General features: G+C 40.5%; 1 protein-coding gene across 3 annotated transcripts in view; it reads right to left on the bottom strand.

Moving 5' to 3' along the window:
• LRP1B (LDL receptor related protein 1B) overlaps positions 1-27,734 on the bottom strand; it is a 4,835,697-nt gene that overhangs the window by 2,010,591 nt on the left and 2,797,372 nt on the right. For all 3 annotated transcript variants that reach the window (XM_069616528.1, XM_069616527.1, XM_069616526.1), the window contains exons 23-24: positions 18,966-19,211; positions 11,708-11,905 (exon numbers count right to left, since the gene is read on the bottom strand). In XM_069616528.1, coding sequence (XP_069472629.1) covers positions 11,708-11,905; positions 18,966-19,211 — 444 coding nt within the window. The remainder of the gene's footprint in view (positions 1-11,707; positions 11,906-18,965; positions 19,212-27,734) is intronic.

Below are 27,734 nucleotides of genomic sequence, written 5' to 3'. Positions count from 1 at the left end.
TCCAGACAGAAGTGAGAATGATCAGTGATTAGGGAGGACTGGGGTACATAACAAGTGGCAAAATGCATGAAACCTATTCTTCTAATTATGTACACAGTGAGATGTCCTTTGACTCCCAGAATACTTCTTCTCTGGTTGATTGTTACACAGAGAAGGACACAAGGGATCTTCCGGTATACACACCATTGGACCTATTCTGTAATTCCAGAAGCACATATACTAAAATGCATATACATTTTTCAGTGTGTATAGTCAATGGCCCTCATTATGACCCTGGCGGAGGTCCATGGTGCAATTTGCACCATGGACCATGGCGCAGAGCTGCCAACTCCGCCATGGGGGTTGGCGGACTTACCGCCCCATTCCGACCTTGGCGGGGCGGTAAGTCCCCAATCCCCATTTACCCTTCCCCATTCCCATTTTTGCCCCATAGGGTATAATGGGAGTGGGGAAGGCGTTAATTACGCCACCGTAGAATACGGTGGCATAATTAACGAGGGGACCCGTAGCGCCATGGATTTTTCCGCCCGGAAAATCCGGGCGTAAAAATCACCATTGCGCTGCGGAAAGTCCTAATCTGGCGGAGAGGTACGCCATGCATTACGCTGGCGTAAACCCCTCTCCGCCAGGGTCGTAATGAGGGCCAATGTATATACTCCAACCCCTCAGTATTTTTCTCTGATACAAAAGGGCTGGTATTTATTTTATTCCCCTTCATAGTATTGCAGTGCTCAAAATTATTTATATGTATTGTTATACTTATGTAGGAATTTGTTTGTGGCTGTTTCACAGATGTATGGACTGGATCAAATCTCCCTCTCTAGAACAGGTGGGCATCATTCAGCAAGATGGGGTCTGTCTGTTGTCTTTTCCACTGAAGAAGGCTGGGTATACATTTCTTTCAGTTGTTTACAATTCTCCTTTCGCTCCTTCTTTCCGTCTGTCAGTCAGTCCACCTCAGTCACTATCGATTTAAACTCTTATAGATCAGAAATCACTCCCGTTAGAAATATGTATAATATTTATAATCTTTACACTAAACCATCCATGTCATTCTCATTGGACATATTAATAAAGAGGGCAGTCTAACGGGAGTGACTGCTAAACCCAGTTTCTCGCCTACTTGATGTGATGTCATTTTGGCGATTTCTACATTAAACAATGGTCATTTCCAGAAACATCAATTTCCGCACATCTGATCATGTTACTAATCAGTTCATCAGATCACACTCACACAGGCAAAACAAATGATGCTAGTCTGATTTGAGCCTGAGGTGGGATGTGTGTGTCACAGATTGCTGTTTTTTGCTTTATGATACTTTAACCCACAAATTACATTCTCAGCTGAGAAGAGCAGGTTCGCTTCCAACATAACATAATACCAAACAGGTATCATTTTACATTGAGCTGATAGAGCTTTTCACCCTGAACATTTTATTTAACTCACTTCCTTCATCATTTCCTTCATACGTTATAAACAGAAATATGATTGCATATATCAAATTCAAAATGTATTTTTTTAATTTTTTTACTTTAATAAAATATTAAATTGCATCTCCATTTCCTCTGATTGGAAAGCATATATCAGGTATGAGTTGCTTTGAGCTCATAGTTTTGGCATGTATGACCCACAAAAAGACTAGCGGTCATGGCAAAAGTGTCTGAAGGCTCTTTGAAGTTACAGTTGTGGGCAGGGCCATTTTTGACACAGGCCCAACTTCTTGAGTGACACGAGTATCTGCCTGTCCCTTGTGTCTGATTTCAAGTCTCCAAGATGAAAATGTCCTTCTCCTGGCTGATGTGACTATCCGATTATTTGAGAGGGGACTACTGCTCTGAATATTTTCATTGCATTTATAAAGCTGATTTTCTACTATAACTGCAGGTGGCACTTTCATTAATGACACTTTGACGTTCTCGTATGCTACTTTGCTACTTTAACTGTACTAGCACCAATTGACCTCTGGGTCTTGGGCACTGCAAACAAAGGTATACATAAAAAATACATGCATAAGGCATCTATTTTCCTCTGGAAGGCCTGACTTCTGAGAACAAAAGCAAAACATTTAGTACTTATGGTTCAAGCAGCGCCATAACATTGTGTGGTCTATCCTCTAGGCCTAACTACATTATTTCCTTGGAGCAAGCCATCCCCCTCGTGTAGTTGTTAGGGGGGGGGGATTTGGCTGTCCAGGCTAGGCTCAGGCTTTATTCACAAATGCAGTCTTTACAAGTTATTTTATTTCCCCCAATGCTTTTAGATTTCCACAAAACAGGGCAACATTATGGCATTTTACATTGTTGAGTAGTTGTAGATGATATAATGCTGATTCGTAATCTTTTAAGATAATAAACTGAAAAATAAAGGCTCAGATTAGATTTTTACTCTCCTATGAAATGCTTTGCTTTTTCATCCCAGATTGAACTGTTTTCCATTTAACACAAGGTTGCTGGATGCTTTCTTGTAACTGGACACAATGGTTTTTGTCAGTTAAATACAACACATTCTGCTTGTTGATTGGCTGCTGACCACAACATGTCCTTGCACTTGTCTTCTTCAGATGTTGTGCAAGGTCTGCAGCTTGCATGATGATTTTTAAATTTAAGTTTTTGATTTACATCCTTTCCTTTGAAAGCATTTCCCTACAATGTGCATTCCTCCAGATATCTCCAAGCATAGAAATATCCATTAAGATAATCAAAGCTGGTCTAATCTTTGTATCATAACCCAGAGAACTGTGATAACTCTCATCATTACTAGGAAGAAAGATTACATTATTATGCTCACATAGACAAAAAGGAGATGGCCACAATGTCATCTGAAGGGACAACATGTCTAGGAAAACAGTGTCACCATGATTTAGGGTGTAAATAGACTACTGTAAAATGATATCATTAACAATAGAACAATATGCCAGTGTTCAATGACTACATATAATCATATCTGATTTCTTCACCCTAATATTATAACTAAGGAACAAAATGGCCGCTCTGTTTTAAGCACACATATAGCCTGAAGTGATCATCTGAAAAATTACTTGAACCTTAATGATGTTACTACACTTCTGCTGTAAATATGTCTTCAGAAGACATGTTATAAGTTCCTGAGAGTGAACAATCCTACTATTTATAGGTGAATTCAGACCATTGACATTGGAGCATATTACTGACATTTCCACCATTAATTTGTCAAAGAGAACAACTATGCCTTCTTTTGTAGAGAGCAGACTTTTAACATTACACAGATATTCTTTGTTCCAGCAACCCGTCCCCCTATGGCAGCCCCCCACCGCTCCGAGCTAACCAGCGAGCATCCAAAATAAAACAGATATCACGGGAAGCACTTTGACATTTTATACTGTTGATCCACCCAATTGTGCCTAACTCTCCATATGAAACTGAAGTATGCAAACTGGGGATCATCAAATGCTGTGTAGTACAACTCCCATCATCTCTAGCCATCTTAGTCAATGGTGAGGGACCTTGAGAGTCGTAGTCTGAAACATTTGGTGACCAGCATGTTGCAGAACCATGATCTAACAGATTTACATTATTTAAAAAAACACCTTCAGAAACCATCGATTTTTAAAAATTGAAATTACATATAGCCAAAGTGCAATAGGGTTGATTTATATTAATAAAGTGCTAACATGCCAAATACCTAATTGTGATGACTATCTAAACTGCACTTTCCTTACATAGTGCATAGTGCATAGAGAAGCTTCTCATAATAAAAACACAACATTCACATGTCTACCATTAAACATTGTAAAGCACAGTTTCAAATCTAATACTGACACTCCCAACATCTACTTACACAGAAATGGCAAGGAGTCTTCACAACTCAGTGCTCAATGATTGAACAATAGTATATATCAACATATAATGATCAATTTAATTGAATGCAAATATATTGAATTCATGTTTTTCAACAAACAATCCTGGACTTCAACTTAAGTCTGAAAGAAAACAATTAATATTATGCCATTTTACTTTGGCCTCACAGATCTCTGATAGAAAACCTTACAGTCCTTGGTCTAAAGTACCCCATTGAAGGGTTTTGCTCCCACTGGCTATTAGTAAACCTGAAGAATAAACGAAGATAAGGAACCAGCTGTTAAACTAGATCTGTGTACCTAATAATGTTTCACAAAGAATACGTGTTAACAAATTAGCAAAAATTCACTATGATAGGCAATAGGTTCTATTTTTCATGATCTTTATTTTAATGTTCCCTATGTGCTTGTCTATGTATATATTTACCAACATCCAAATCCAAAATCCATTTCCAACAAGCTTCTCATTAAAAGGTTGTCAGTGTATAGCTTTAAATTAGTATTAACCTTCATATAACTTTGTATAACTGCAAATATCTTTATATTTGTATGTCTAGCCTTAGTCCAAACATGTACAATGTGGAGTTCCAACTGTAAATATCACTGTTAAATTAGCACTATAAAAACTACTATCAATATTTAATGCGTACCATCTCCTGGATTTGTGTTTTATGGCTATGTGTTATATTTTGGACATCTTTAATACTGTCCTGTATCCCGGAAGACGTTGTGTGAAGAACACACAACCTCCTTTAACCAGGTTGATTATAAGTAACAAGGTTGTTCCGCAAGAATGATCGCATCGTTAAGATCCAGCTCTCATTCATACTTAGCTAATCACTCTTGGAAAAGCTTGCCAGTGTCATCTCTGACCCCTGCCATAGATCCTAGAAGGTATTTAACCTATTTTGCTGATTAAGTCAAGAGAAAAAGCCCCCTATTATTCCACCAGAAAGAACCTTATTAGCTATCTACAGGGTTTAAGTGGATGTGAAGAGTTAATCTAAATGAAAACATGTGCAGACATTCTCAGTCTGTTTTCTTGTCAACTGACTTCTACTCCACCTGGTCCAACATGTATCTCGTATGCTGAAAAATGTCTCATCAATATTGGTCTGATTGGCATGATTCTTACAGGCCTCAGGAGGAGAAGTAGAAGTTTATCATGGGTCAAAACCTGTGATACTGCAAATATCGCAGAAGATGATGCTGAAATCTCCCTAATTAATTTAGACACTTAACTATTTTTCAAAGTGCTGGCAGATAGGTTGCTGCCATTTCTCACCTCCGTGATGCACTGGGATGAGCCTGATTTCCTCCCGGGCCATTCCACAGTGCTGAATTTGCATAGGATGGTTGGTGTGTTGGCTCAGATCAATCCATCAGTACATGCGGTTGGCATGCTATTGGGTATAGAAAAGACATTTGATTCTGTTGCTTGGGACTATCTTTTTGCAGTTGTGCAGAAAGTGCGGTTACCGCCATACTATATGTAGTGTGTCAGGATGCCATATTCGGGAGTAACTACATGCATTGTTTTTTTCAAGATGTGCTTATTGTCCTTAGAATTGGGGTGGGGACACAACAGAGGTACCCGTTGTACCAACTTCTGTTTGCAATAGTGTCTCGGCTGAGACCGGGGCACAGGCCTCATTGGTTAGCATTGGGTGGAATCGGGTAATTGATAGCCTTACATGCGAACAGTATCTTTCTTTGTGGTAAAGGCCCTGAGAGGAACAAGAAGCCCATTTTAGATGATATTGAGGCATTTGGGGAGATTCTGGAACTGCAGGTGAATTGGGCAAAGTAAATTGTGTTCCCATAGACTAAGGTCACGCCACAGCTGTTGGGAGTAGAGGGGTTTCGCTGGGAGAAGGTTAACACTAACTTCCTTATATTAGTCTTTAGCAGGAGCCAATTGCAGGTATGGAAGGATAACTAAGGGGCCTATTTGGAGGAGCTGAATGGAGAAATTGAGAGGTGGGCACGCTCCCGTTCATGGGTAAAGTTGCTACAATAAAAATCGTGATGCTTCCCAAATGATTGTACCTATTCCTTAACATCTAAGTTTGGCCTGGTTCAATGCGAACGTTCTTGCTTATGTAAATGTGGGGCTCTAAACCTCAGATAATGAAATGGGAGTTGCTTATCAGAATGTGGGATCAAGGGGGGCTGACTGTACCCAATACGGAACTGTATTGTTTGGTGGCTCAGGTACCGTTTGGATCATACTGGATGCCTGGCTCTCTGCTCTTTCACCATGTGCGCATTGAGCGGTGTTCAGCTTTTTGCTATTCTTTACAAGGTACCTTGTTGTCTAGGAGGGTTGCTGATAGGTGTCCTTTTGATCCAGTCTGGTGTACAGTCCATGCATGGAATAGGTTATGCTTACGGATGTGGGTTTCATGTCTGTACACGCCGGTGGTGGCAATCTGGGATATTGTCCCAACGTGTGATGATATGATTAAGAGAGAGTGGACTAGCTTGGGGATAAATAACATGTTTAATTTTTATGTCCATGGTTCTTTTGTCACTTGGGAGCAGTAGAGGCTAAGTTGGGGGTGGGTTGGGCTAGAATTCCTGACTTTAAGGCTTCATGAGGCATTTTGTGCATGGCCTGCGGAATTGCCTGCGGAACCACCAGTATATCCGGTAGTGAAGTACCTTGTTAACTCAGCAAATGCTCGTAGGGTGGTGTCCATTGTATATAGAATAGACCGGTGGCTTATTCCCAATGGGGCCTGGTGGTTAGCTCACAGTGGGCAATAGATATTGGATGGTCTTGGAGGAGAAAAAGTGGCAGTATATGTGCGCATATACCAAGAGAGTAGCAATATGCTCATGGTTTAAACATAACCAATTCAAAATCCTTCATCGTGCCTATCTATCCCTGTCAGTCAGTTCAGCAGCAATTTATGAATCTGCAGACAACAGATGCCCCAGATGTCATTGTGAAGGTGCTAGGTTTATAAATATGCTATGGAACTGCCCTGCTTTCTTTCTTATCGTTTTGGCGGCAGGTAACAGAAATGACGGGGAGGATGTTATGTCATACGATGCCATACAATATTATGTGCTGCCTGTTTGGGTGGTTTCTGGCTGTCTTTAGAGGTGGGCAGAAGTTGCTGTCTATTTAAATGATTCTAGCAAAGAGATGTATTTTAATTCTTTGGTCTAAGACTGATTTTTCAACCACTGCAAAATGGTTACAGAACTTTGCATGGTGCTGCGATGGGGAACATGAGAATTGTAAAATGCAACTTGGGAATTCTTGTCCGGGGGATGTGTGGGACCAAGTTTGTGTATTCCTGGCAGCTAGAGAATCTTCTGAGATTTAGAATATGGGAGAGGTTAGAGGGGGGACCGCAAACCTTTGCCGGAGGAAGCACCGGCAACCTGATAGTATGCTGTGTGTTCCCGGCTTAATCGGCTGGGACTTTGGAAAGCGCGGTCAGTAAATTGGTTATTAAATTATGTTTGTTGATGCAGGTATTTGTGGAGGGGGAATACGTGGGAGGTGGGAGAGGAGGCCTGCCTGGCACAAGAAATATTTATAGTTTGATGCTGGTTGCTCGCTTATGACTTGATGTTTCCTTTTGCTTTTTATGTTTTTGGGATGTCAGATGTAATGTGAACGTGTTACTAATTAAGTTTTAAAAGCTATTTTTGTTTAGTACAACGCCTACTGGTTGGATCGATTACCTTTCGGAAGATAGTTTAAAGCCTATTCACCCAGATCCTGGTGAACATTTCCAAGTCTATGCTACCAAGAGCTATTGATCTGTGTGAAGAGTACATGTTGAGGTCCTTACATGGCTTCATTATTTTTTGAATAGTGTATCACCGAAGAATGGTAACCCTCTCTGCAACTTCAAGGAGTTGAAAATACTGGTTAAAATAGGGGATACATATGACGGACAACGATTTTATAATATGTGACAAAAAGCTATCTAGTCCAGGGCTTTTCCTAGCGTTAAGCAGATATACTGTCTTTCAGTTCTCTTTCACCTCCACCATCTAACTTAGTCATCTGATGCTCTGATCATGTGATAATACAGATAAATCTATCTCATTCAGTTGTCAAATCTAGTCATTATCGTTGGCGAAGTCTGCTGAAAAGAGCTTTTGTTAGAATGAGTAAAACAACTAGTTTGTCCATGTCGCTCCGAAATGTCTGCCACAGACTCACCCTTAATCAATTGAATAAAGGAGCAATGAGCTTGTCCATTGGGCCATGTGCCAGTAGGCTCACAGACCTGTCATGTTCTTAAAATATTCTGTTTGCTCTTCATAGTATCCCTTAAGCCTGATTAGTCGTCAATGAACTGAGATGTCCTAAGACTTAGTGATAGGCTCCTAGAAGCGGTATGCTAGTGCTGCAGCTCAAGATCACTCAGCTTCATACACAACTGAGATTTGGTGATCCTGCTAATCCATCTGGTCCCCACATCCTATTGATTCTGCAATGAAATCCCTAGTGTGTCATTCATCTCCCAGTAGTCCATCATTTACATTATGTTGCCTCTCCTCATTTAGATCAATCCCATAGAATGAATTTCTCCAGTCACCACCTTTTCTGTTTTTACCTCATCCCCATTTAAGAGTTCAAAAAGAGCATGACCTGAGAGTTACATAATGTCCATCGTCATCTGTCTGATTTTCGTAATAAAAAGGGGGTAGGGAAGGCATGATCGATCCAGAAATAAGATCTGTGAGCATGAAATAACAAGTGCATCTCCTATCAGTTGCATCTCTGGTGCCCCAGGCATCAAATAAGCCTTATTTTCCCCCAGGTGTTGCCTTAAATTGCAAAACATCCCACTAATTGCCCCATGCACTGATTTTGTGGATATGTCCTTATGAGGATTCAGGAATACATTGCAATCCCCCATACATACTACCTCTTCCACAGCCTTTTGTTCCAGCAACATTCAGAACTCATTGAAGATTTTGTATGACCATGTTTTGTACCACATACAGTAGCTACAACAAGGACATTGGAAGCCTTATTTCCTATGAATATGCAGACTCTGCCCTCCTAATCTTTGACCTAGTCCTTGGGCACAACTGCATTCTATTTGTAAAGCATAATTACCAAGTCCATGTTTTGGCATGATACACATATGGAACTGAAAAGGGTACCCTTTATACCCAAGCCTAAAGATGTCCAAAACCATTGTGTGCATTCATACCATGTCTAATGTTTCGGACACCAAATCAGTGAAAAGTCTTTCACTTGATAGGGAAATTCAGGCCCCTTACATTATGAGTCCATACCTTCAATATTTCTCACGCATCATGTGAATAACCCTAGAATAAAGTAAATGTGTCTGACATGTCTTCTTGTCATCCTGGGCTCCTCCCTCTGATTCAATGGGCAGCCTCTGCATATGCCTCCCTGGTTTAACTCTGTAAGTGTTTAGCCTGTCTTTTCCAAAGTGTCTCAATATTCACTGCTCCTCCCCACTTCTCCTTCTTTTGGGACATGGGGTATTCTCATGGTCATGTAACTAATAGTCAATTCTTCCTCAACATAAGCCCCAAATCATCAGCAAAGGGTCACTTCAGAAACGCTCCTTCAATGGTCGCTCTGTATATAAGTCCAATGGAAAACATTTCACTAGCCCGTGGATAGACCGAGAATAACAGACACATTGATCACAAAACTTCCTTCCAACGGTCAGAATCAGTGCATCCATGTCGAAGCCACTGATTTCAAATGCACTTTAACTGACAGTGCATAGTCGTGGGATGGGATATGAGGGAAAAGTAGCCCGTAGCAAACTCCTCCATCTATTTGAAGATGTTAATTCTATCAGGGGCCCTCAATCTCAGCAGGTACAGCATTATCTGTTCTCTGCCTAAACATCTGTAATCAACAAAATCATCCCCCTCACAATGAGGCAAGTAAGAACCATCACAGCCCACTGAAATCCTCCCCCGCAATTCAGTTTGTGTTAGGCAGAATAAGGAAACCAGTGGCGTCGCCAGGAATCAAAGTTAGGAGGGGCACAGAGGGGGCCAAAGACAAAAGTAGGGGGGGCACAGACAAATGTAGGGGGAGAACATGGTCACTGCTCGTCTTAGGTAGGGGGGCACAAGGGGGGGCACAGGGTTTCAAAGGGGGGCACAGGGTTTCACAGGTAGTGCCCCGGCCCCCCGGCAGACCTCCTAGCGATGCCACTGAAGGAAACACTGGTGGCTCGGATCCCCCCTGTTTACCATGCTGCGCCACGCTCTCAGCTACCAGACTGATGTCAGGAATCACTCATATCCTCAGATGCCAGCAGCCACTGAATGCTTTTTGAGCATGTCACGTCAGATTCATCGACGTACAGTTGACCTCAAAGGCTCCAGGTAGTGGGGCTGCACAATGTATGCCACATCTAAACTGCACAATTTAGGAGATGTATGTTGGCACCGGACAGAGCTTCACGCTCTGTGGCATCTTGGCCATAGCCTCAAAATTGAGTTTTTCACTTATACCTTTATGTTTATGATAAGAGAGGTTAGTGGACATGAGATGGTTACTTGAAAGTGCTGCTGAATTCAGAGCAGAATTGGCTCATGAAGTTGACTATTTAAGGGAAAGGTGCTCTATAAGTGTATTGGTTGGTTTGATCCAATGGATTCATTGAAAGTGCAGTTGTCAATCCATTGTTGTCAGTCTAACCAACCTAATTGAATTCTTGATTTTCCCTTTAATAATATGTTAATATCATCAGAAAGGTATATATTGTTTCATGCCGGGTTCCTCCCACTGCTAAGCACTGTTCTTACCATGCTACTGAATTATACCAAATGTGTTAATCATAGCAAATGAAGCACTGAGCCACCTTTACTCCAATTCGTGACTGTTGCCTGCAAGCTTCACACAGATGTCAGCTACAAGCATTTAACTTGCTGAGCTATCTTGCTTTATGTCCTTGCTTGAGAGAAAAAAGTGAAAGAGAGAGTTTAAGAGAGAAAGAAGGAGAAAGAGAGAATGTGAGCTAGGAGACTAATAATTATTTTGAGGGTGGTGCATTCAGGTTCTCTGTAACATCCGGCATACAGACCTATTGTACACTCTTTTGAGTATTCGAATGTTGCCCAAAGTAGATTTTTTCCCCAAATGTCCCTGTTTTATATATGTATTTTCATTTGCTTGATAATCTCACTAAGATGTAAAGAGACATGTGCGTGTGTTGTTGCGTGTTCATTTAAACACACGATATTGAATGTGCATCAAGTGAAGAGGTATTTCTGGTGCCCAACACTCTTGGTCTGATCTGATGTTTTAGGGGCGCCTGCCAACTCCACCCTTCAAAAACCTCCCGCCACACTCGTGTGTGAATGATTGTGGAGTACTAGGCAGCAGACAAACATTTCCAAAATGGAGATCTGGCTTTGCAAGGAGAGATTGTCGGACAAAAAAAATCACAAAAACGAGTAACTGCCAAAATTATTGTTTGAATGTATGGCTGACTGGAAAAAAAACGGATCCCTGATTCTGGTACAGCAATCTATGGTCGGTGCTTACATCAGCAGAATATTGCACTGCACATTAAACAATGACGTCTATAAGTTATTGACAGATAATATAAAGTAAAATGCTGATCAGCCATACCTTAGACAAGAAATGTCTTTTTAATGGCAAATTGCGAGAAGGTGGGAAAGCATCAGAAAGGTACTTTGAAAGACTATACATCGTAAATGTTTTGTTTAATTATGAATGCAAAACTTTGTCGTTTATAACCATTTTACATGAAGCCGTGCACAAAATCATTAACACACTGAAAAATCTATAAACAGGAAACATTTACTAGCCACAATAAATTACTTTCCCAAAGTTCCATCTGGAAAGCTAATCAAAAACATGAATTGTGTACCTCCAGAATCAGCAAGTTTGCCTCTGTAAATTTTATCCTCGACAACATCTGTCCAGTAGAGTAAACTCTGGTTGAAATGGAAATCCAGTGCAATTGTGTTCCTTAAGCCAGGAACTAGCAGACTGTAGTCACGCTTGTGAAGATCTATTCGCCGGATCTCATGCCGAATGGAAAAAATTATGAAGGCCTCGAAAGGATCTGAAAGCAGAAGGGAAACACTTGGTGAAATTGAAGATCACACCAGAATAAAAGCTTGGACTTCAATAAAGAAATTCACGTCATCCAATGCACATGGTGAACATCCTGACATTTATGAAACAAAAAAGCAAATTAGCAGAGCAAAATAACGCATGTAGGATTGATCTATTAATACATCACTTTTTCCAAACTAAAAATGATCTCCAGTAAAAGAAAACCAGGCATTATGCTGATACTCTACGGGGCCGATTTCATGGAATTTCATGCAGAAATCGCGCAATGGCCGTGCGCCGAGTTGGACACTCCGCAAGCTTGCATTTTCATGGAATTGTTCATGCAAAGTAACAGTATTTGCAAGTCACGCTGCAAAGCTCCTGGGATGCCCATATACATAGCAAACAACTGCCAGATCAGCTAAATTTACGCGCTCCCCGGGCGCAAATACACGCACCCTTCAAACGTGGTGGAGGTCCCCCGTAAGCAAGCCTGCGACCCAGGGACCCTGCCCTGAGTCACCTGTAACTATATACAGCACCCTGACAACAGGTGTATAAAAAAATCGTAACTCAGCAATAACTCAGGAAATCTGCCTGCAAACCCATATAAAACGTTCCTGCACCCTGATACACTGCTTACATGCACCCCTATGTTACATCAGAACCCTGATTGAGTACACGCACCCCAAAATCCAATATGCGACCACACCTGCAACCCCACCTCCATGCTGAAATGTGCAAGTGTACTTACGCCTGCCTTCAGATGGCAGATTGTATGAAGGACTTGCTTGGCCTTTTCTAAGCAGAGATTTTGTACACTCAAATCCATGAATATGCCTCGTGCAGCGCAATTGTATGCGTGTGAGGGACGGTCTGCAGGACATCCCTCAGAGCACCCACTTTTTTGCAAGTCCTCCCCATTTTCGGTGTTCTGCCCTCTTCACCAGCCCTCTGTGCAAGCCACGCCAACGCACTGCTTGGGGTCTTATGCAAGGACCTTAACGGATCGCACAGATGTGCCATACCAGCGCAAACTCCATGTAAGTCCTGGAAAAGTACAGCGCACTCGATTCCATGAATCAACGAAGGTCGATTTGCGTGCAGTTGCACACGCAGGTACCCTATTTTCTGCTGAGAAAATTCCATGAATCAGCCCCTTTGCCTTGATCAATTCCATAGTGGTGATGCAAACCAAATACCCAGTCCCTTCATGTTCCTTTTTGTCATTAACTATACTCTACTACTCTCTCTTTCGAAGTTACAAAGTGCCTGATTCATGGAATTATTTGCGCCAAAATCGCAGATTTGCGCACTTTCCTGCACGAAAATCCCTGTTTAAAGTATGGGGATTTTCGGGCAAAAAGGTGCGCAAATCTGCGATTTCGGCGCAAATAATTCCATGAATCAGGCAGAAAATTGGCATAGGGAGAAAGGCAGCCTTACTAAATTTATGTAAACAGCCCGTGTCTGAGCAAATAGAGCCAGTGTGTCATTTGTATGGTGCTGGGGAGAATGCTCTCCACGACCAAACAAGCAAACATATAAACAAAAAAGCATTGGGAAAGCCAACAGTTTAGGTGTTTGTGTGTTTGCAACGGCTGGGCAATGGAGTGATTATCTGGGCATATGATTTCAGTACCTGGCAAATGCCTATCTGATACCTCATGACACAACTATTAGATTTGACCTTGCTTGCTTAAATGGACACCAGTGCAAAATAAATATGTAAATATATATATATATATATAGATTGCATAATTGTTCTTTTATAATGCACTTAATTCCGGGGACCGGTTCCTAAGCGCGATCCTGGGATTTGCCCCTGTGTTGCTTTGTGTTGTCTTGGTTCCACCTCCCAGCCTAAATCAAGTAGCTGATGGTCAAATTTGGTTTAGACCTATTTATTACAACAGTAGCCACTGTCAGCTACAATTAACCCATTCACTCTCAGCAGAAGTACACTGACAGACTAAAGATTGATTTTACTATTTGATAAAGCAAGCTCAAAGAGATCCCAGGGAGAAGTGTTTTATGCTGAGAGGCATGTGTTGGGTGGGTATGGCTATGGCGATAAGCATGGCCATGGCAGTCAGAGAGTGGGTAAATAACCAATAACCATTGCCAGCTAGTCACAGTGTCATCACAGTTTACACTTACCTTTTTCTTTGTAGTTCTCTCAGAAAAAGTGCTGTTAACCTTCAGTACATTTGTGGCAATTACGTACACTTGTGCAAAAAGTTGAGGCATGATGGCAATATTTAGGATCAATGTCTCTATTTTGAAAAAGTTATAAAAGCTTATGTGTCATTCATTACTTTGTGTATAGACATCAGAGGTCAGACTACCTCTTTTCTCACATTTGCACTTTGAGAAGTCTTATTTTGCATGAACACCTGCTCCCAGGCCAGTGGTAGAGGCATCACCCCAAATATGGCCTTATCATTCGCTGTTTAACTGCTGTGAACCTGGGCAAATCAAATTGGGAATCAATAAATACACTGGCAGTATCATCCCAGAATGCTACTGCAGAGACAAGAGGCACTATTCATGGAAAAGTTAGCAATTATCCTGCAAGGGCCACATGCCGAGAATGACATTGCACAAGCCTGCGTGCAGAATAACAAATGCAAGTATCCTGTAGCGCAGCAGTTACATGCCTCTGCAGGAAAACCCACGCCTCTGCCCCCTATATGTTGGAAGTCTGAGATTGTGTCGTGTTTGACACCAGTAGTTGTACAGTGTATATTTGAAAGAAGATACCCATTGAGACAACCCTATCAAATGTATCCCCAAAGAAATGACAATCTGAGGGAGAAACTTCCTGAAGGAATATGAAAAAGAGCAAATAGAGATGTTAGTGACGTCACACGAGACATGTGTGACGTCCCGGGATATTGGCTGAAGAGGATGTATGGATCTTGCAGAAACTAATGATGAAGTAAAGAGTCAAGTGAACTTTTAAATATGGAAAAGAAGATTACACGTGCATGAAGTGCTGCAGCGAATCAACCATTCAATAAGTGTACAGATGCTGAAATGCAAGGTAGATAAAGTCATCAAAGAAGCTGGCTATATGTATTGAATAGAATGCAGGCGGAGCCGCAATTGTACAGGAACTGGACATCAGTGTCATGAATTTAGTAAGTCAAGACCCATGAAGAGAAAAGGAGAGAATTATGTTGCAACAAGAATATGCTGAAATTGTGGAGCTGCATGGCGAGGCTGCCTGGCCTGGTATCAAAACTGAAGCAGTCATGGTCGGTTATCTATTTTTGAAAGGAGTGAACGTGTGAAGGATGAATCATCTCCTGTTAAGGTGCAAAGAAAGAACACCAAGAGTGCCAAGTTTTATTAATTTAAGACATTTAAAAACCTACAAAATGGACCAAATTGTGATTTCCTGTCACATGAGCCAAGGATGAAAATGGAGTTGAATTGGAGTCCTAGAACAACGATAGTGAGTGCTCGCACTACCATGTATTCTCAGAAACAAGGATAATTTGCAAGGCCAAGTTCAAAGACAATCTTCATGGCAGAAGGCTTGGGTGATGAGAGATGTAGGGCTAATTGGATGGGGAGACAGAGACTGGCTCATCTCCTTGCACCTGCATCTGGGCGTACGTGCTGATAAGTGATCTGAATGTTCCAGACATGGCACAAGCATACCAACCAATTGTAGCAGTCCATATAATGAAAGACCTTATAGATTGATGACCAATTGAAAACTGTGTACTTAATGGTTTTAAAGATTACATGTTTTAGAGGCATGTATTTTCCACCTGACAGTGGGCAGTCAATCACAATCCTAGGTCCTATACAATGTATACTTAGATGTTCCCCTTAAGCCTATGACAATCCCTAGTAGTTTTTTTTTTATTTGCCACATAGTATGATGTTACCTCTGATGTATTTTTTTAGTATAAATTCTCTGTGTTTTGTGAAAAGATGGTAGAGAGAAAATTGAGCAAACGTCCGTTGATGACGGGATTTAGTAATCCATTATTTGAACCCCCCACTTACAGTAGTGACAATAGTCTGGAGGAGAATAAAAGCAAGGAAGATGTTTATAAGACCATACAAGACAAAGAAGTCAGCGGTGAAAATTATCAACAGAGATAGACAGGAAGATTAAGAGAGGGAAAGGAGAGAAGGATAAGGCTGACAAGAAAGCGTTTGTGCAGAACAAATGGATGGGAAGACAAATAATACTCAAAATATATGGGAAAGGTATTGAGGAAGTTAGGCAAAGAGAAGATAAAGAACATCAAGAAAGAAAAGATATGGAACAAAAGAAGAGATTGAAAGAGGACAAGAAGGAAAGGAAAATCAGGGAGCAACGAGAGCAGATATATCAGGAGAAGCAAGAGGAAAATGAAGAACAGCCAGAAGAACAAAGAAAGTACAACAAAATACATAGAGCCATATAAGAAATGGATAGAAAGGAAAGAAAGATAGAGGAGGAAGAAGCACAAAGAGATAAACGATTACAGAGACAAAGAGAAGAAGAGGAGAGAAGATAAGAAGTAAGGAGAGGAGAAGAATGAAGGCAAGAGGAAGAAAGAATTAGAAGGGATGTGAAAAAGAGCAGACAAATAGACAAAGAAATAGAATGGAAAAGGAGACAGCAATGTTTCAATGCCAGTCTCATTTGAAAAGAACACATGAGTATGAGCACAGAAATACGATGGGACAGATTGGAAGAGATTCTTCCAATAAAAGAAGTAATGCCAGCAGTATATAGAGTAGCAGAAGGTGAAGAAAGATGTGTTGCAGAATGCATTGGAGAAAGTATCAGTGAGGTCTATCAAACGTTAAGTCAAGGTAGCAAGTATGGAACTCGAGAGAATAGTGATTGATCCCCAGTACCTCAATCACAAAGTGAGAGGGGAAACTTGGTCAGTAACGAACGTTGAGCATTGTATTTGAGCAGTCTGAATTTGGATAAGGGTGAAGGGGATGATTGTCAAATTAGTTGGGGACTACACATGTCGGACAAGGAAAGAGGGTCCTGTTTTGGGGCTGAAGGAGGGAGCGCGTGCCCCCCCGGATGGCAGTCCGCAATTGGATAAGGAAGTATGATGTCTGATCTGGAACAACCTAAACATAGAACACCCGATCCTATACCATGTCCTTAACGTCCAGGAGGACGATCATGTAGTTTGACAGCAGAGTCACCACCCTATCTAAGCAGGTTACGTTTGTTACTCACAAGGACTCATACCGGACTACATCACCAACCACTCAGAGATACTTATTGTTGGTTTATGTTATTCTTCTGTTCATTTCATCTGCAATACTCTGCTATAGCATGCCTGCTCAGACATGCTGTTGTTGTAACCTTAAGAAATGCCACTAAAGAAATGTAAAAATAAAATAAACAAGGATCAGAAAGGGACGATTATCCCTGCCATGGATAGACTAATAGTGGGATCCGACTATGGGACAGGGTTCAAGCAGTTTGCCTTGTTAGAAAAAAGGTGGAGTAAGACCGCAATATAGTCCATGGCCACAGATGGACAAGGATAACTTAAGATGCATGCTCCCTAGTTTGACTTTGGGTGCTGGGAAATGGATATACAAATTAGAACAAATGACAGGAGGAAATATGATGGCCATAGGGGACATAAAAGGTCTCCTTGCAGCCATACTTCGAGAGAGGGCTGATGACGTATGAAGGAGAGCAGGATATTCAAGTGTGACTGCACAAAACATTGCGCATGATGGAGCGCTGTTTAATAATTGAGGAGTGGATGTTTGGAAGGCACTCAGGATACAATATCCTGACACATCAGATATGGGTGCAATTATGCCACATAAGATAAAGGAAGATGTAGATCCTATAGCTTTCAATTAAGATGTTCAGGAGAAATGGCAGCTTGAAACTCGCGAGCAGTGGGAAAAGACAGTGGCATTATTTTACCACATTTTAAGTCAGGGATTGCCTGAGCCACTATAGAGGCAGATGAAAAAATAAGTAGGGATGGAGGCAAAACCATGGGCTGAGATACAATTGATGATTGTGCACCGTTTTTAGTTATTACAAGAGAAAAATACAGAGAGTCTTGGCAAGATCAGAGCAGACATAACTTGAAAAGGTTGAAGTTGCAAGGAAAATGGTGCATAAACAAGCACGAGTTAGCCTCTGGGGTGTTGGAGCAGCTGTGTTGAAAACAAGGTAAATATCTGGTTTATGCTGAAAAACGACACATAGTTAATTATTAATATGTTTCATGACTTGTGTGGCCAAGAATTTACTGTGGACTCTCAGACTCCAACAAGTACAGTCTAACACATTTTCAGCAAAACAGTTCCCACAGTTTATGATTGGCACATCACATCCAGTTGTCTAAGTCATGCTAATACTGACAGAAATTGATGTCATAACAGTTTTCACGTGCCTATAAATTCAACCCACTGTGAATATTCTCAGAAATTGTCTTAGTAAATAAGTTAACTTTTCATAATTGTGCAATGACTACACGTTCTGTCTAAAACATACCCGCAACGCTCCCCCTTTAGGAGAGTTGATCACATGCTTTACATACCATTTATGTGTCGTTTTGTTCAAATAAAATACACTATTCTAGATGTTGCTACTTAAATAATGTTCTTTGATGTGCAGTCCTCTCATTTTAATCTTCAAATTAAGTTTTAGTGACATTTTCTAACTAATGAGCCTGTACAATGAATTCGGTTAACAAGTAATACACATGCATGTAATGTAAGGTGAGGAAAGGCATGTAGGCAATAAAGGTTTGCATCAATGGGGTCCTAACTGTACAGTCCTGCATTGAGAAATGCATCTGATGTGCTGACCTTCAGTTCCATATGGCAGACAACTCAAAACAAAAGTCAATGTCACGAAATTATAATTAACTTTGATGGTTGATTTGGAATGTAATTGACAAAAGTACCAACGTGTCTGAGAAATATTTAGTTCATTATATGTGTTGTGTCATTAAACAATGTTGGCACTATGTTATACATGTGTATTTAACCATCATACTCCTTTTCCTTGTGCATTATCAAACATTTCATGATCAGCTTCTGAAATGCCGACTTACCATCACTAGAGCAACTTTCACCATCAGGATTAAGTGTCCAGCCTTCATAACATGAACACTTCACAGTGTTTTTGTGTTGCTCACAAACTTGACTGCATTTAAAATGTTTGCTGCAATAGTCTAAAGCCTCACAGGTTTTGTTGTCTGGGCTCAAATTCATTCCCATTGGACATGAACAGACGATCCTCATTGAAGGAGCAACTGTACACTGATGACTGCAGCCTCCGTTATTGAGATAGCATTCATCTAAAAAGACAAAAGACATATCTCTTAAATGAATAACAATACAATAAGGGAAAAGAACACTTTGATCCATCCAACTAATTCAATAACAATGACAAGTAAATGAGATAGGATGTAGAGGAAGATTACCCCACTTCAGCGAATTGTTCAGCGTTGCACAAACACAGACCCCCTCACACACACACACACATTTCTCACTCTCACACACGTGCACACGGACACACTCACTATACTTGTTTTTTTTGGGATAATTAAAAGTGTGTATGGTATGTTATAATATTAAATATATTTCAATTGTCAAACAAGAAAAGACAAAGTTGTTCTAAAATTATGATTATTTGTTTTAGTGCCACGTGCAGAAGTGAGCACAATATTATTGAACAATTAAGACGTGAAGTTTTTTTTTTTTTCCAGTTGTAATGGAGTGGCAAACCTGATACCTGTTTTCAACTTTGTGTCCCCAAATCTCTCTACTAGGATTATCAATACTAAGTCCATATTTACTACAGCAAACCATTGTATTGCATCTGGCCTACAGCCAATACTCTAATGAAACAGGGGCACCCTTGACCCCATAGAATCTACCATCCTAGAAATACACCAGCAGAGTAAGTACACTTTACCGTTATCAATACCTTGAGACACCTAATGTGACTTCTATTGCCTCTTCCCTCCACTCTTTACCTTCTCCCCTTACCCTTATTCAAATTGTATAGCCACTATACTTAGCACTTATACATTATAATTACCTTCACGCTATTGCTATTCATTCCTTCCAACAAAACCCTCCTGAGGAACCAGACCACTTAATCTGGAGAAACACATGTTGAGGGCTTCAATACACATTTCAAGTTACTTTTAACAATAATATACGTGATGTTACATGTATTGAAGACACATCTAAATAAACCTTCTCCAACGACATATTGGAGCAACAATGTTCAGATAAGGGAACTCACTACAGAGTAAATACCTATCAGCAAGCTATTGTTTCCTACTTTTTGAAACTTGTGGATAAGCAGACAACACTGTGCTTTGTAAACTTGTGAAACCAACAAGGCATCTATTTTTGTTCTAAAATGTGTGGAATTAATGAGTAATCTACTTTGCTTTGCAATCTGTACAAATACAAAATTTCAAACAACAAGTGGCTACACTTTGGTTTTTTCGCTTTCATCTCTTTCAACTTAAGGGCGCAGGGCACTAAAAGGTGTTCATATTGCTATGATCAAGTACTTATAAACACTGGGCAGTCTCAGTGCTAACACCACAGACCGCAGCCCCAACTACCAACTGGCATACAAAAACTTAAAACCTTTCTAACTCGCCGAAGGCTGCAAAGTTTTTGTATATTCTTGTATTTCTGTGAGGAGCCTGACATAGAATCACTAAGTATACTTCCTGCACTCAAAATAAAAGAACGATCACAGAGCAGTAGAAATGTGAAAATATTTACAGTGCTTTTAGAATCAGTAATGATGCTTGTTAAAGTGCTTTTTGGGGTGATATGAAAGTATGTGTGCTTTAAAAAGTTTGTTTTGCTGAGGTGTGTTACTGTGTGTTTATCTATAAGAGAAAATATATTGGCCCTTATTACGGGTTCAGTGGTAACCCTGCCGGTGATACTGGTGGGTTGCCGCCGGACCCGCAATGCATTACAGGTGCCAGTAATTCTGTTAATTCCCATTCCCATGGTGTCTCATAGGACTCCATCGGAGTGGGGACCACGGAAGCAGCGGCACCATTAATAACGGTGCTGGCTCACATGTGCTAAGGGGCATTTTAAAACCACTAGGGACACTTGGAAACTGCCAGTACACCAGTTTCATAAATTAATTTGCAGAATTATGAAATGATGGTGTGCCCACTGCCTTTCTTCGGCACCCATGAGCTTAGCTCCCTGACCTCAAAAGTATCAAGAGCTATTAATTTCTTACTGTATGATCCAGGGGAAGGTGTTATTTGCAATGTGCTGTCAGCTTCGCGGCTACAAAGCATGTTAGTAAAATGTAAATTTGTTTCTAATCAAAAGCATGCCTTCTGATTTTTTTTACCAGATGCCATATTCACTGCATGTAAAAATGACCACATGTAAGCATGATATAATTACTGCCACAGAAATGCAGGTGGGGAGAGAGAGTTTCAAGTGTGAAACTCGTAGCTTTAGTCGAGTGGTAAAAAATCTGGCATTTAAAAAAGACAAAAAATCTTTTTCACCATTGCCACCATTTTCTTTTACGAAGGCCTACAGCTCCCTGAAAAAAACAACAAAAAAAACATATTCCACCCTTTGGGATAACTAATACTGCAAAGATACCCATCTTTGTATCTTGCTTGCACATCCATCAGACCTCCCCCTCTCAATCTGACCCTCATTCAGAAGTTGGCGGTGTGAGCCAAATTGGTGGCAATAGGGTGGTAATTCAGTTTCCACTGAATTCCCAGGGCATTACCTCACTGGTAAACTACGAGATTGGTGGTGGGGTGGAAGATTTACCCCCGGCACTTAGCTGCAGTTGAATCCACCACCCTACCACCATTTTTTGGTGGATTTACTGCAGCAAAACTACCACCTGTTGATAGTTCCACCAAAAACCCCATGGTGTCCTGTGGACTCCTAAAATGGGGATTTACACGACCTACCACCACTTGTATTCATGTGGTAAAGGAATGGGTCCAGGTCGCAGTAACAGTACTATATTTTAGCTGTAGTTTAGGAGAAATACCTCCAAGCTACCACCAAACTCGTAATGAGGGATAGTCGCTTTCTCTCTTGTTATCTCTTTCTCACTAGCTCTGTTACTCTCTCATGCCATATGTCTCATGCAACACAGACACTGCTTGAGAAACGGAGGCAGCTCAGTCCTGCAAGAAGAGGAAGTTAGCACCAGCAAGCAGTATTGGCTAGCTCCTCTCATCTCTGATGTGTGGTACTGGCAAATGAGCTGAGCTCTTGTCACATTTCCATAAAGCATGTTTATTATACCAGCGAGTCTTAAACACATAATTTGCAAACAACTTGTATTTGTCCCCCTCGTGTTCGACTTAGCGACTTTCATACATTTTTCTGGGCTAAATAATAGCAGCTTCTTTTATTATTGGGGTCACTCACATATTTTTAGAAAGACAAAACAAAACAAACAGTGAAAGCTTTATTTTATTGCAGTATGCACACAAGTGTGGCAGAACCTGCATGCATCTGCACAATTGCGTGTCAGAATTGAAACGCATGCTGAGAAAATACCGAGAAAGAGCAAAGTCAAACTAACACCCCGCTGATTTCATCCAAGATATGTAGAGCACATCTAACTCAATTTCCAGAGGCAAAACTGAAATTGGACAAGGGAACAATTTTTCCACATGGAAGGCGCCTGAGCACCCGTTTGCCACTGACCATTTGCCCGTATATTGGATTTGCAATAATCGAGCTGGAGGTTCAGCTTCTAGAACACTGGCAGGTCCTGAAGCATAGCCTGTACCCTCTGACCGTCTACGGTTCGATTGTGTTACTTTTATTAGGACGTGGGCAGGTCGTTTACGCTTCTGTCCGTCAAATGTGTATTTCTCAGCAAAGGAGCAGAGTCGCATATAGTGTGCCTTTACTTACAGAATCTGTGTATATAGGAAAGATGGCTTGCATGTATTTTTATTTAGAAAGATATTATAATGGGAATAGATGCTGTTGGTATTCAGACATAGCACGCGTTTTTCAAACAGATCCGTGCAGTGGGCGCATGCATTCACAGAACTATATTACTTGGCAGAAATCGGAAATGGAGACATGACACTGGGTTAAGATAATTCACATTTACGGATTTTAGTATGCATCTTACTATTAAAGAATGGTTTTACAAAAATCTAAAATTAAAAGTGGCCGCGGATACATATTGCATTGTTAGTAGGATAACTGCATTACTTCCGCTGACAAGAAGAAATCCTAGATCCCTTTGTTAAGTTTATAGACTTGATGGTTGTAGGTAGAATTTTGATAGGCCAGCTGGATTGCTATATAAGTCCGCGCACTTTCTAATGGTTTATATGTTATATCACACTTTGCTTGCCATAGAGCAACGGGGCTAACAAAACACAACATTATGATGTTTCTTCAATATTTCTGTTTCTCCCAAGTTGGCCACTATTTAATGATCAGAGAAACCTTTTCACATTACAAATAAAGAACAGAGCTGCGTATAGGTGCAGTCTAGGAGTCTTTCTTACTTGTTGCCTGTTTGCCTGTTTGCTATCTGCTGGGAAGTCTGTCTTTGCTGCCTACACACTGCTGGAGAGCAGGAGGAGTTCCTTTAAAACCCCTTTCAGTCCGGCGAACAGCACAGAGCTGCATAGAGGTAAAGTCTGGGCAGTCTTCCTTACTCGTTTGCAGTTTGCCTGTTTGCTATCTGCTGGGAAGTCTGTCTTTGCTGTTTACACACTGCGGGAGAGAAGGAGGAGTTCCTTTAAAACCCCTTTCAGTTTCAATTCAGAGCTGCGTTGAGGTGCATTCTGGGCAGTCAAGGCTGTCGGGCTTTTGGTTGTCTCTACAAGTGTAGCGGGATAAGTGTGGCAGTTATGTTCTCGATGCGTGCCCTGCGTAGCATTGACAATATGGTCACCCCTCCATGTGACTTCAAGCAGAACTCGGATGAGGAAATGATGGTAGCCTTGAATTTGCCACTCCCACCTTCCCCCTTTCAATGCCCTCCTCTTCTCTTTGCATCATGTGGGGATTGATGCAAGGGTGCACAAGGAACCTGTAAATGTCTCCCAGAGTCTCGAACTCGTAGAATGCCCATTTCCTTAAGCAGTGTTTCGAGTTAAGGGGAAAGGTCCCCTGGGTTCTGTGAATTCAGTGACAGTGGAGTGCTTGTTACCAAAATTGTCAAGTAAGTGATTGACCTCAGGGACCCCTCTTCCCCCATGGGTGGGGGGAGGGGGGTGGAGTACTTCTAGTTTTGATGATACACTGCTGGGGGTCGAACCAAGGTAAGTGGCTGACTTTGATTCATCTTTGTCTTCTGTCGGGATGTGTGCCACATTCTCTCAGAGAGTGCCTTTTAGAAATCATATTAAGGAACCCCAACCCGGCCTGATAAGACATTCGCTTGTGGAGACAAACCAAGTGCTGTGCATCTTGGTGTCCTTCTATTAGGGGCTGAAGGTGGAAGTGAAATCTAACATGTTTGTTTTTTCTTGAGTCTTTGTTATTTAAATTTGAGAACATTACGTTGCACACAACAATGAAGGAGTTCCTGTTCCATCGTTGTCTGTTGAAGCAGGACCGAACGTCAGGGGTGGCTAGCATAGTGAACCTTGATGCTAATGTGCACCCCATGTGCATGGGAGTATCAAAAGGAACAGGGACTATGCTGCTTCAAATTGGCTCTCCACAAGTTATGCCTGGTGATTTAACAGCTGTTGGTACTACTGCGGCGCCTCAATTGGAGACAGTCAACCTCACCATTGCTGAAACCGATGCTGAGTGTGTGATAAAAAAGTCTAACGGCCCGCCTGAAACTCTTAGTTGAACGACACCGCTAACATACAGAGTTTGTCGATCCAATATGTCCAAGAGAGGTTACCCATATCTTCAATGAACAAAATCCATTCAGACAATTTATGACCACCTGGAATCGTTATATAGATGTTGTTTTTACCATCTGGACTGGTAGCCTACTAGAATTAGAAAAATTAAAAAAATTATTGAACATTCAAGACCGTTTCCTAAAGTTAACGTTGTGGCAGATATACTCCAGCTTCCGTTTTTGTATCTCATGATCAAAAAAACAAACAAAAGAAAGTTAGAAACTGTGTTATTTTGGAAACCTACCGATAAAATCACATTACTCCATTATAGGAGTTACCATCCAAGTCAACTAAAGAAGCTGAATTTACCTATGGTCAATTCCCTTGCATCAGGAGAAATTGCACGAATATTGAACAATTTGATGAACATGCACAAGACTTAACCAGCCGGCTGAAAGAACGAGGTTATCCCAAACGAGTGCATAAAAAATGCAAGAAAAAGAGACAGAAACACAAGACTAGACATCTGTCTAACAAAACACAATAAATCTGTGGAAGAAGGAAAAATGACATGTGTAACGACTTACAGTCCAATAAGCGCAGCCATCAAAAACAGCATTTGAAAAACTTGTCATTAGTAAACACACCAGATTTCAACCCGTTGAAACTGAGATTTGCATTTCAGAAGACAATCAACTTAACACAAATGATGGTGTACACCAAAAAGGAGGAACACAAACAAAAAGTAAATCAGACTACGCTGTGGGAATTACTGCCCGTAATAGGCCATTACAAGTGCAGACAATGCTCAGTGTGTGACTCGACTTTCAATACAAAAATTATTGATTTAAATCACATAAAGTGGAACCTGACCGAATTCACAAACTGCAAAACACTGTGGGCAATCTACGTGATAAGATGCCCCTGTAGCCTATGGTATATAGGGAAAACAAAAAGACAAGTTTGATAGCGCGTATGTGAAAATCGGTCCTGCCTGAAGAACAATGTGCCTGATAAACCCTTGGTGGACCATTACATACAGAAAATAAAAAACACAAGTACACTGAATTCATGTGGGTCATGATACAAACTGACAAAGCAAGAATACGAGGGGGAGTTAGAGACTTGGAACTAAAAAGGATAAAAAAAATGGACAGTGTGAGGAATGGTCTAAATACAGCCATAGAGTGGGGTTTATTTTTCTAATTGTTCGAGTACTCTATTAGTTGGTAATACATCTAATATACAATACAGCATATATATAAAACACTTGTATAGCACATCTGAACGAGGAAAAATGCCACCAGTTGGGCCAAGTTGGAAAGGCATGGATGTAAAAAACTCAAACATGAATGTAAAATAAGCACTTTTCTGACTAAAAGTAAAATGTGTGCAATGAAGTTAAATATATGCAGATTCATTAAAAAAAGCAACCACTGGGATGCATGAGAATCATGAAAATATAAGTACAAAGGGTTTGAGTGACATTATTGAGCCCTCAAATAGATATGCTTAAGAGACGTTCGGCACCATTATTTGTGAGAAACCATGTTTCAACTTTTGTTTACCTTTTTCAATGAACCAACCATCAACATATAGATTATACAAGCAAATGTCTATATGTCCAAATTTGGAGTCTTCATTTGTGTCTAGAGTCCCCTTTCCACAAATGTGGTTAACGCATTAGGAAAAGTTTGATAAGGAGTCACTCACTTGTATCCATACAAATATATATATATATATATATATATATATATATATATATATATATATATATATATATATATATATATATATTGTGTAACGTTGATAATTGTGTTTAACCCGGTGTCCATATGGTCGAGTTGTACTACCTAACGTAGAATTACATTGTACACCTCAATACCGAGGAAGTTCATGAATTGAGTCCTCTCTCTATGTTCATGAACTCTGCTGTAGTCAGAGCGTTGTAATACCAGCGCGGAAACACAACGCAATTCTCTAGTTTCCAGACGTGGTGTATCGAGTCCCTAGAGATTTGAAGAAAGCGGTCCTGGGCATAACTGACACACTTTGAATAAGAATATAAAGACAACATACATGGTAAGCAAATGTAAGAAATAGAATGCTGCAAGGGAAGGGTTTTTTCCTCAGTTCCGGCAGCATTCGTATATAATTAGTTTAGCCAACTATACAGCATATGCGGCTACTTGCCAGTACAGCGCATCACTACACACCATGTAAGTGTTATTAAATCATTCTCCCATTAATTGTATAGACAGAACACATAATTCTGCTACTTATTTTAATACAGCGTTATTCAGCAATGATACAATACGGCTGAAGAGAACTAGCACAATGAAATCATTTTTAAGAGAAAACAAATGTAAAAAAAGCCCAGTCTAGCCTCAAAAAGCAGAATATACATTAGGCGACATGTTGGTTCCACACCACTCTAGATGGTGTATGTGCTTTTGAAGCAGATAATAACGTAAGTTCTGTAAAGAGAAAACACAATTCCATGGTTTATTTTAACCAGCATTTTTGGTCAGAAAGCCCTATAGAATCAGCAATATGTAACAAGTCCGATAAGCAGAATATAGATGTCAACTAAATCTGCAATATGATAGGAAACTTAGTCCTTTATTATTACCCACAGGTGTTTCATCCCGGGGAAGAAAATAGAAGACACAGTGCACGACATCCATTAATTTACTACGTGCCAAGGTATGCAAATAAATCATACATTTAAATGTGTATGCATAGAAGTAATTGGGGAAAATAAATAAATCCAAAAAACAACCCTGTATGTTTGTTGCTCCATTAACAAGATGCCTACTCGCTGGGGACCCCTGGTTCAAGACTATGACGCAGGTTAGTAGATCAGACCCATATATTACATTGTTTTAATTAAATAAGCCAACCCAGGAAGTACAGTGCTTTTACTTTTTTACTTATTATTGTATTTTTTACTTTTTCTAGAAATCTATATTGAGGGTAAGACGACTCATTAGCCATCTAAGAGTA

Source organism: Ambystoma mexicanum, chromosome 9 (genome assembly GCF_040938575.1).
Source record: "Ambystoma mexicanum isolate Mex_15411 chromosome 9, UKY_AmexF1_1, whole genome shotgun sequence".
Lineage (NCBI taxonomy): Eukaryota > Metazoa > Chordata > Amphibia > Caudata > Ambystomatidae > Ambystoma > Ambystoma mexicanum.
Note: the sequence above shows the minus strand (reverse complement) of the source record. Positions and strands in the feature narration are given on the sequence as shown.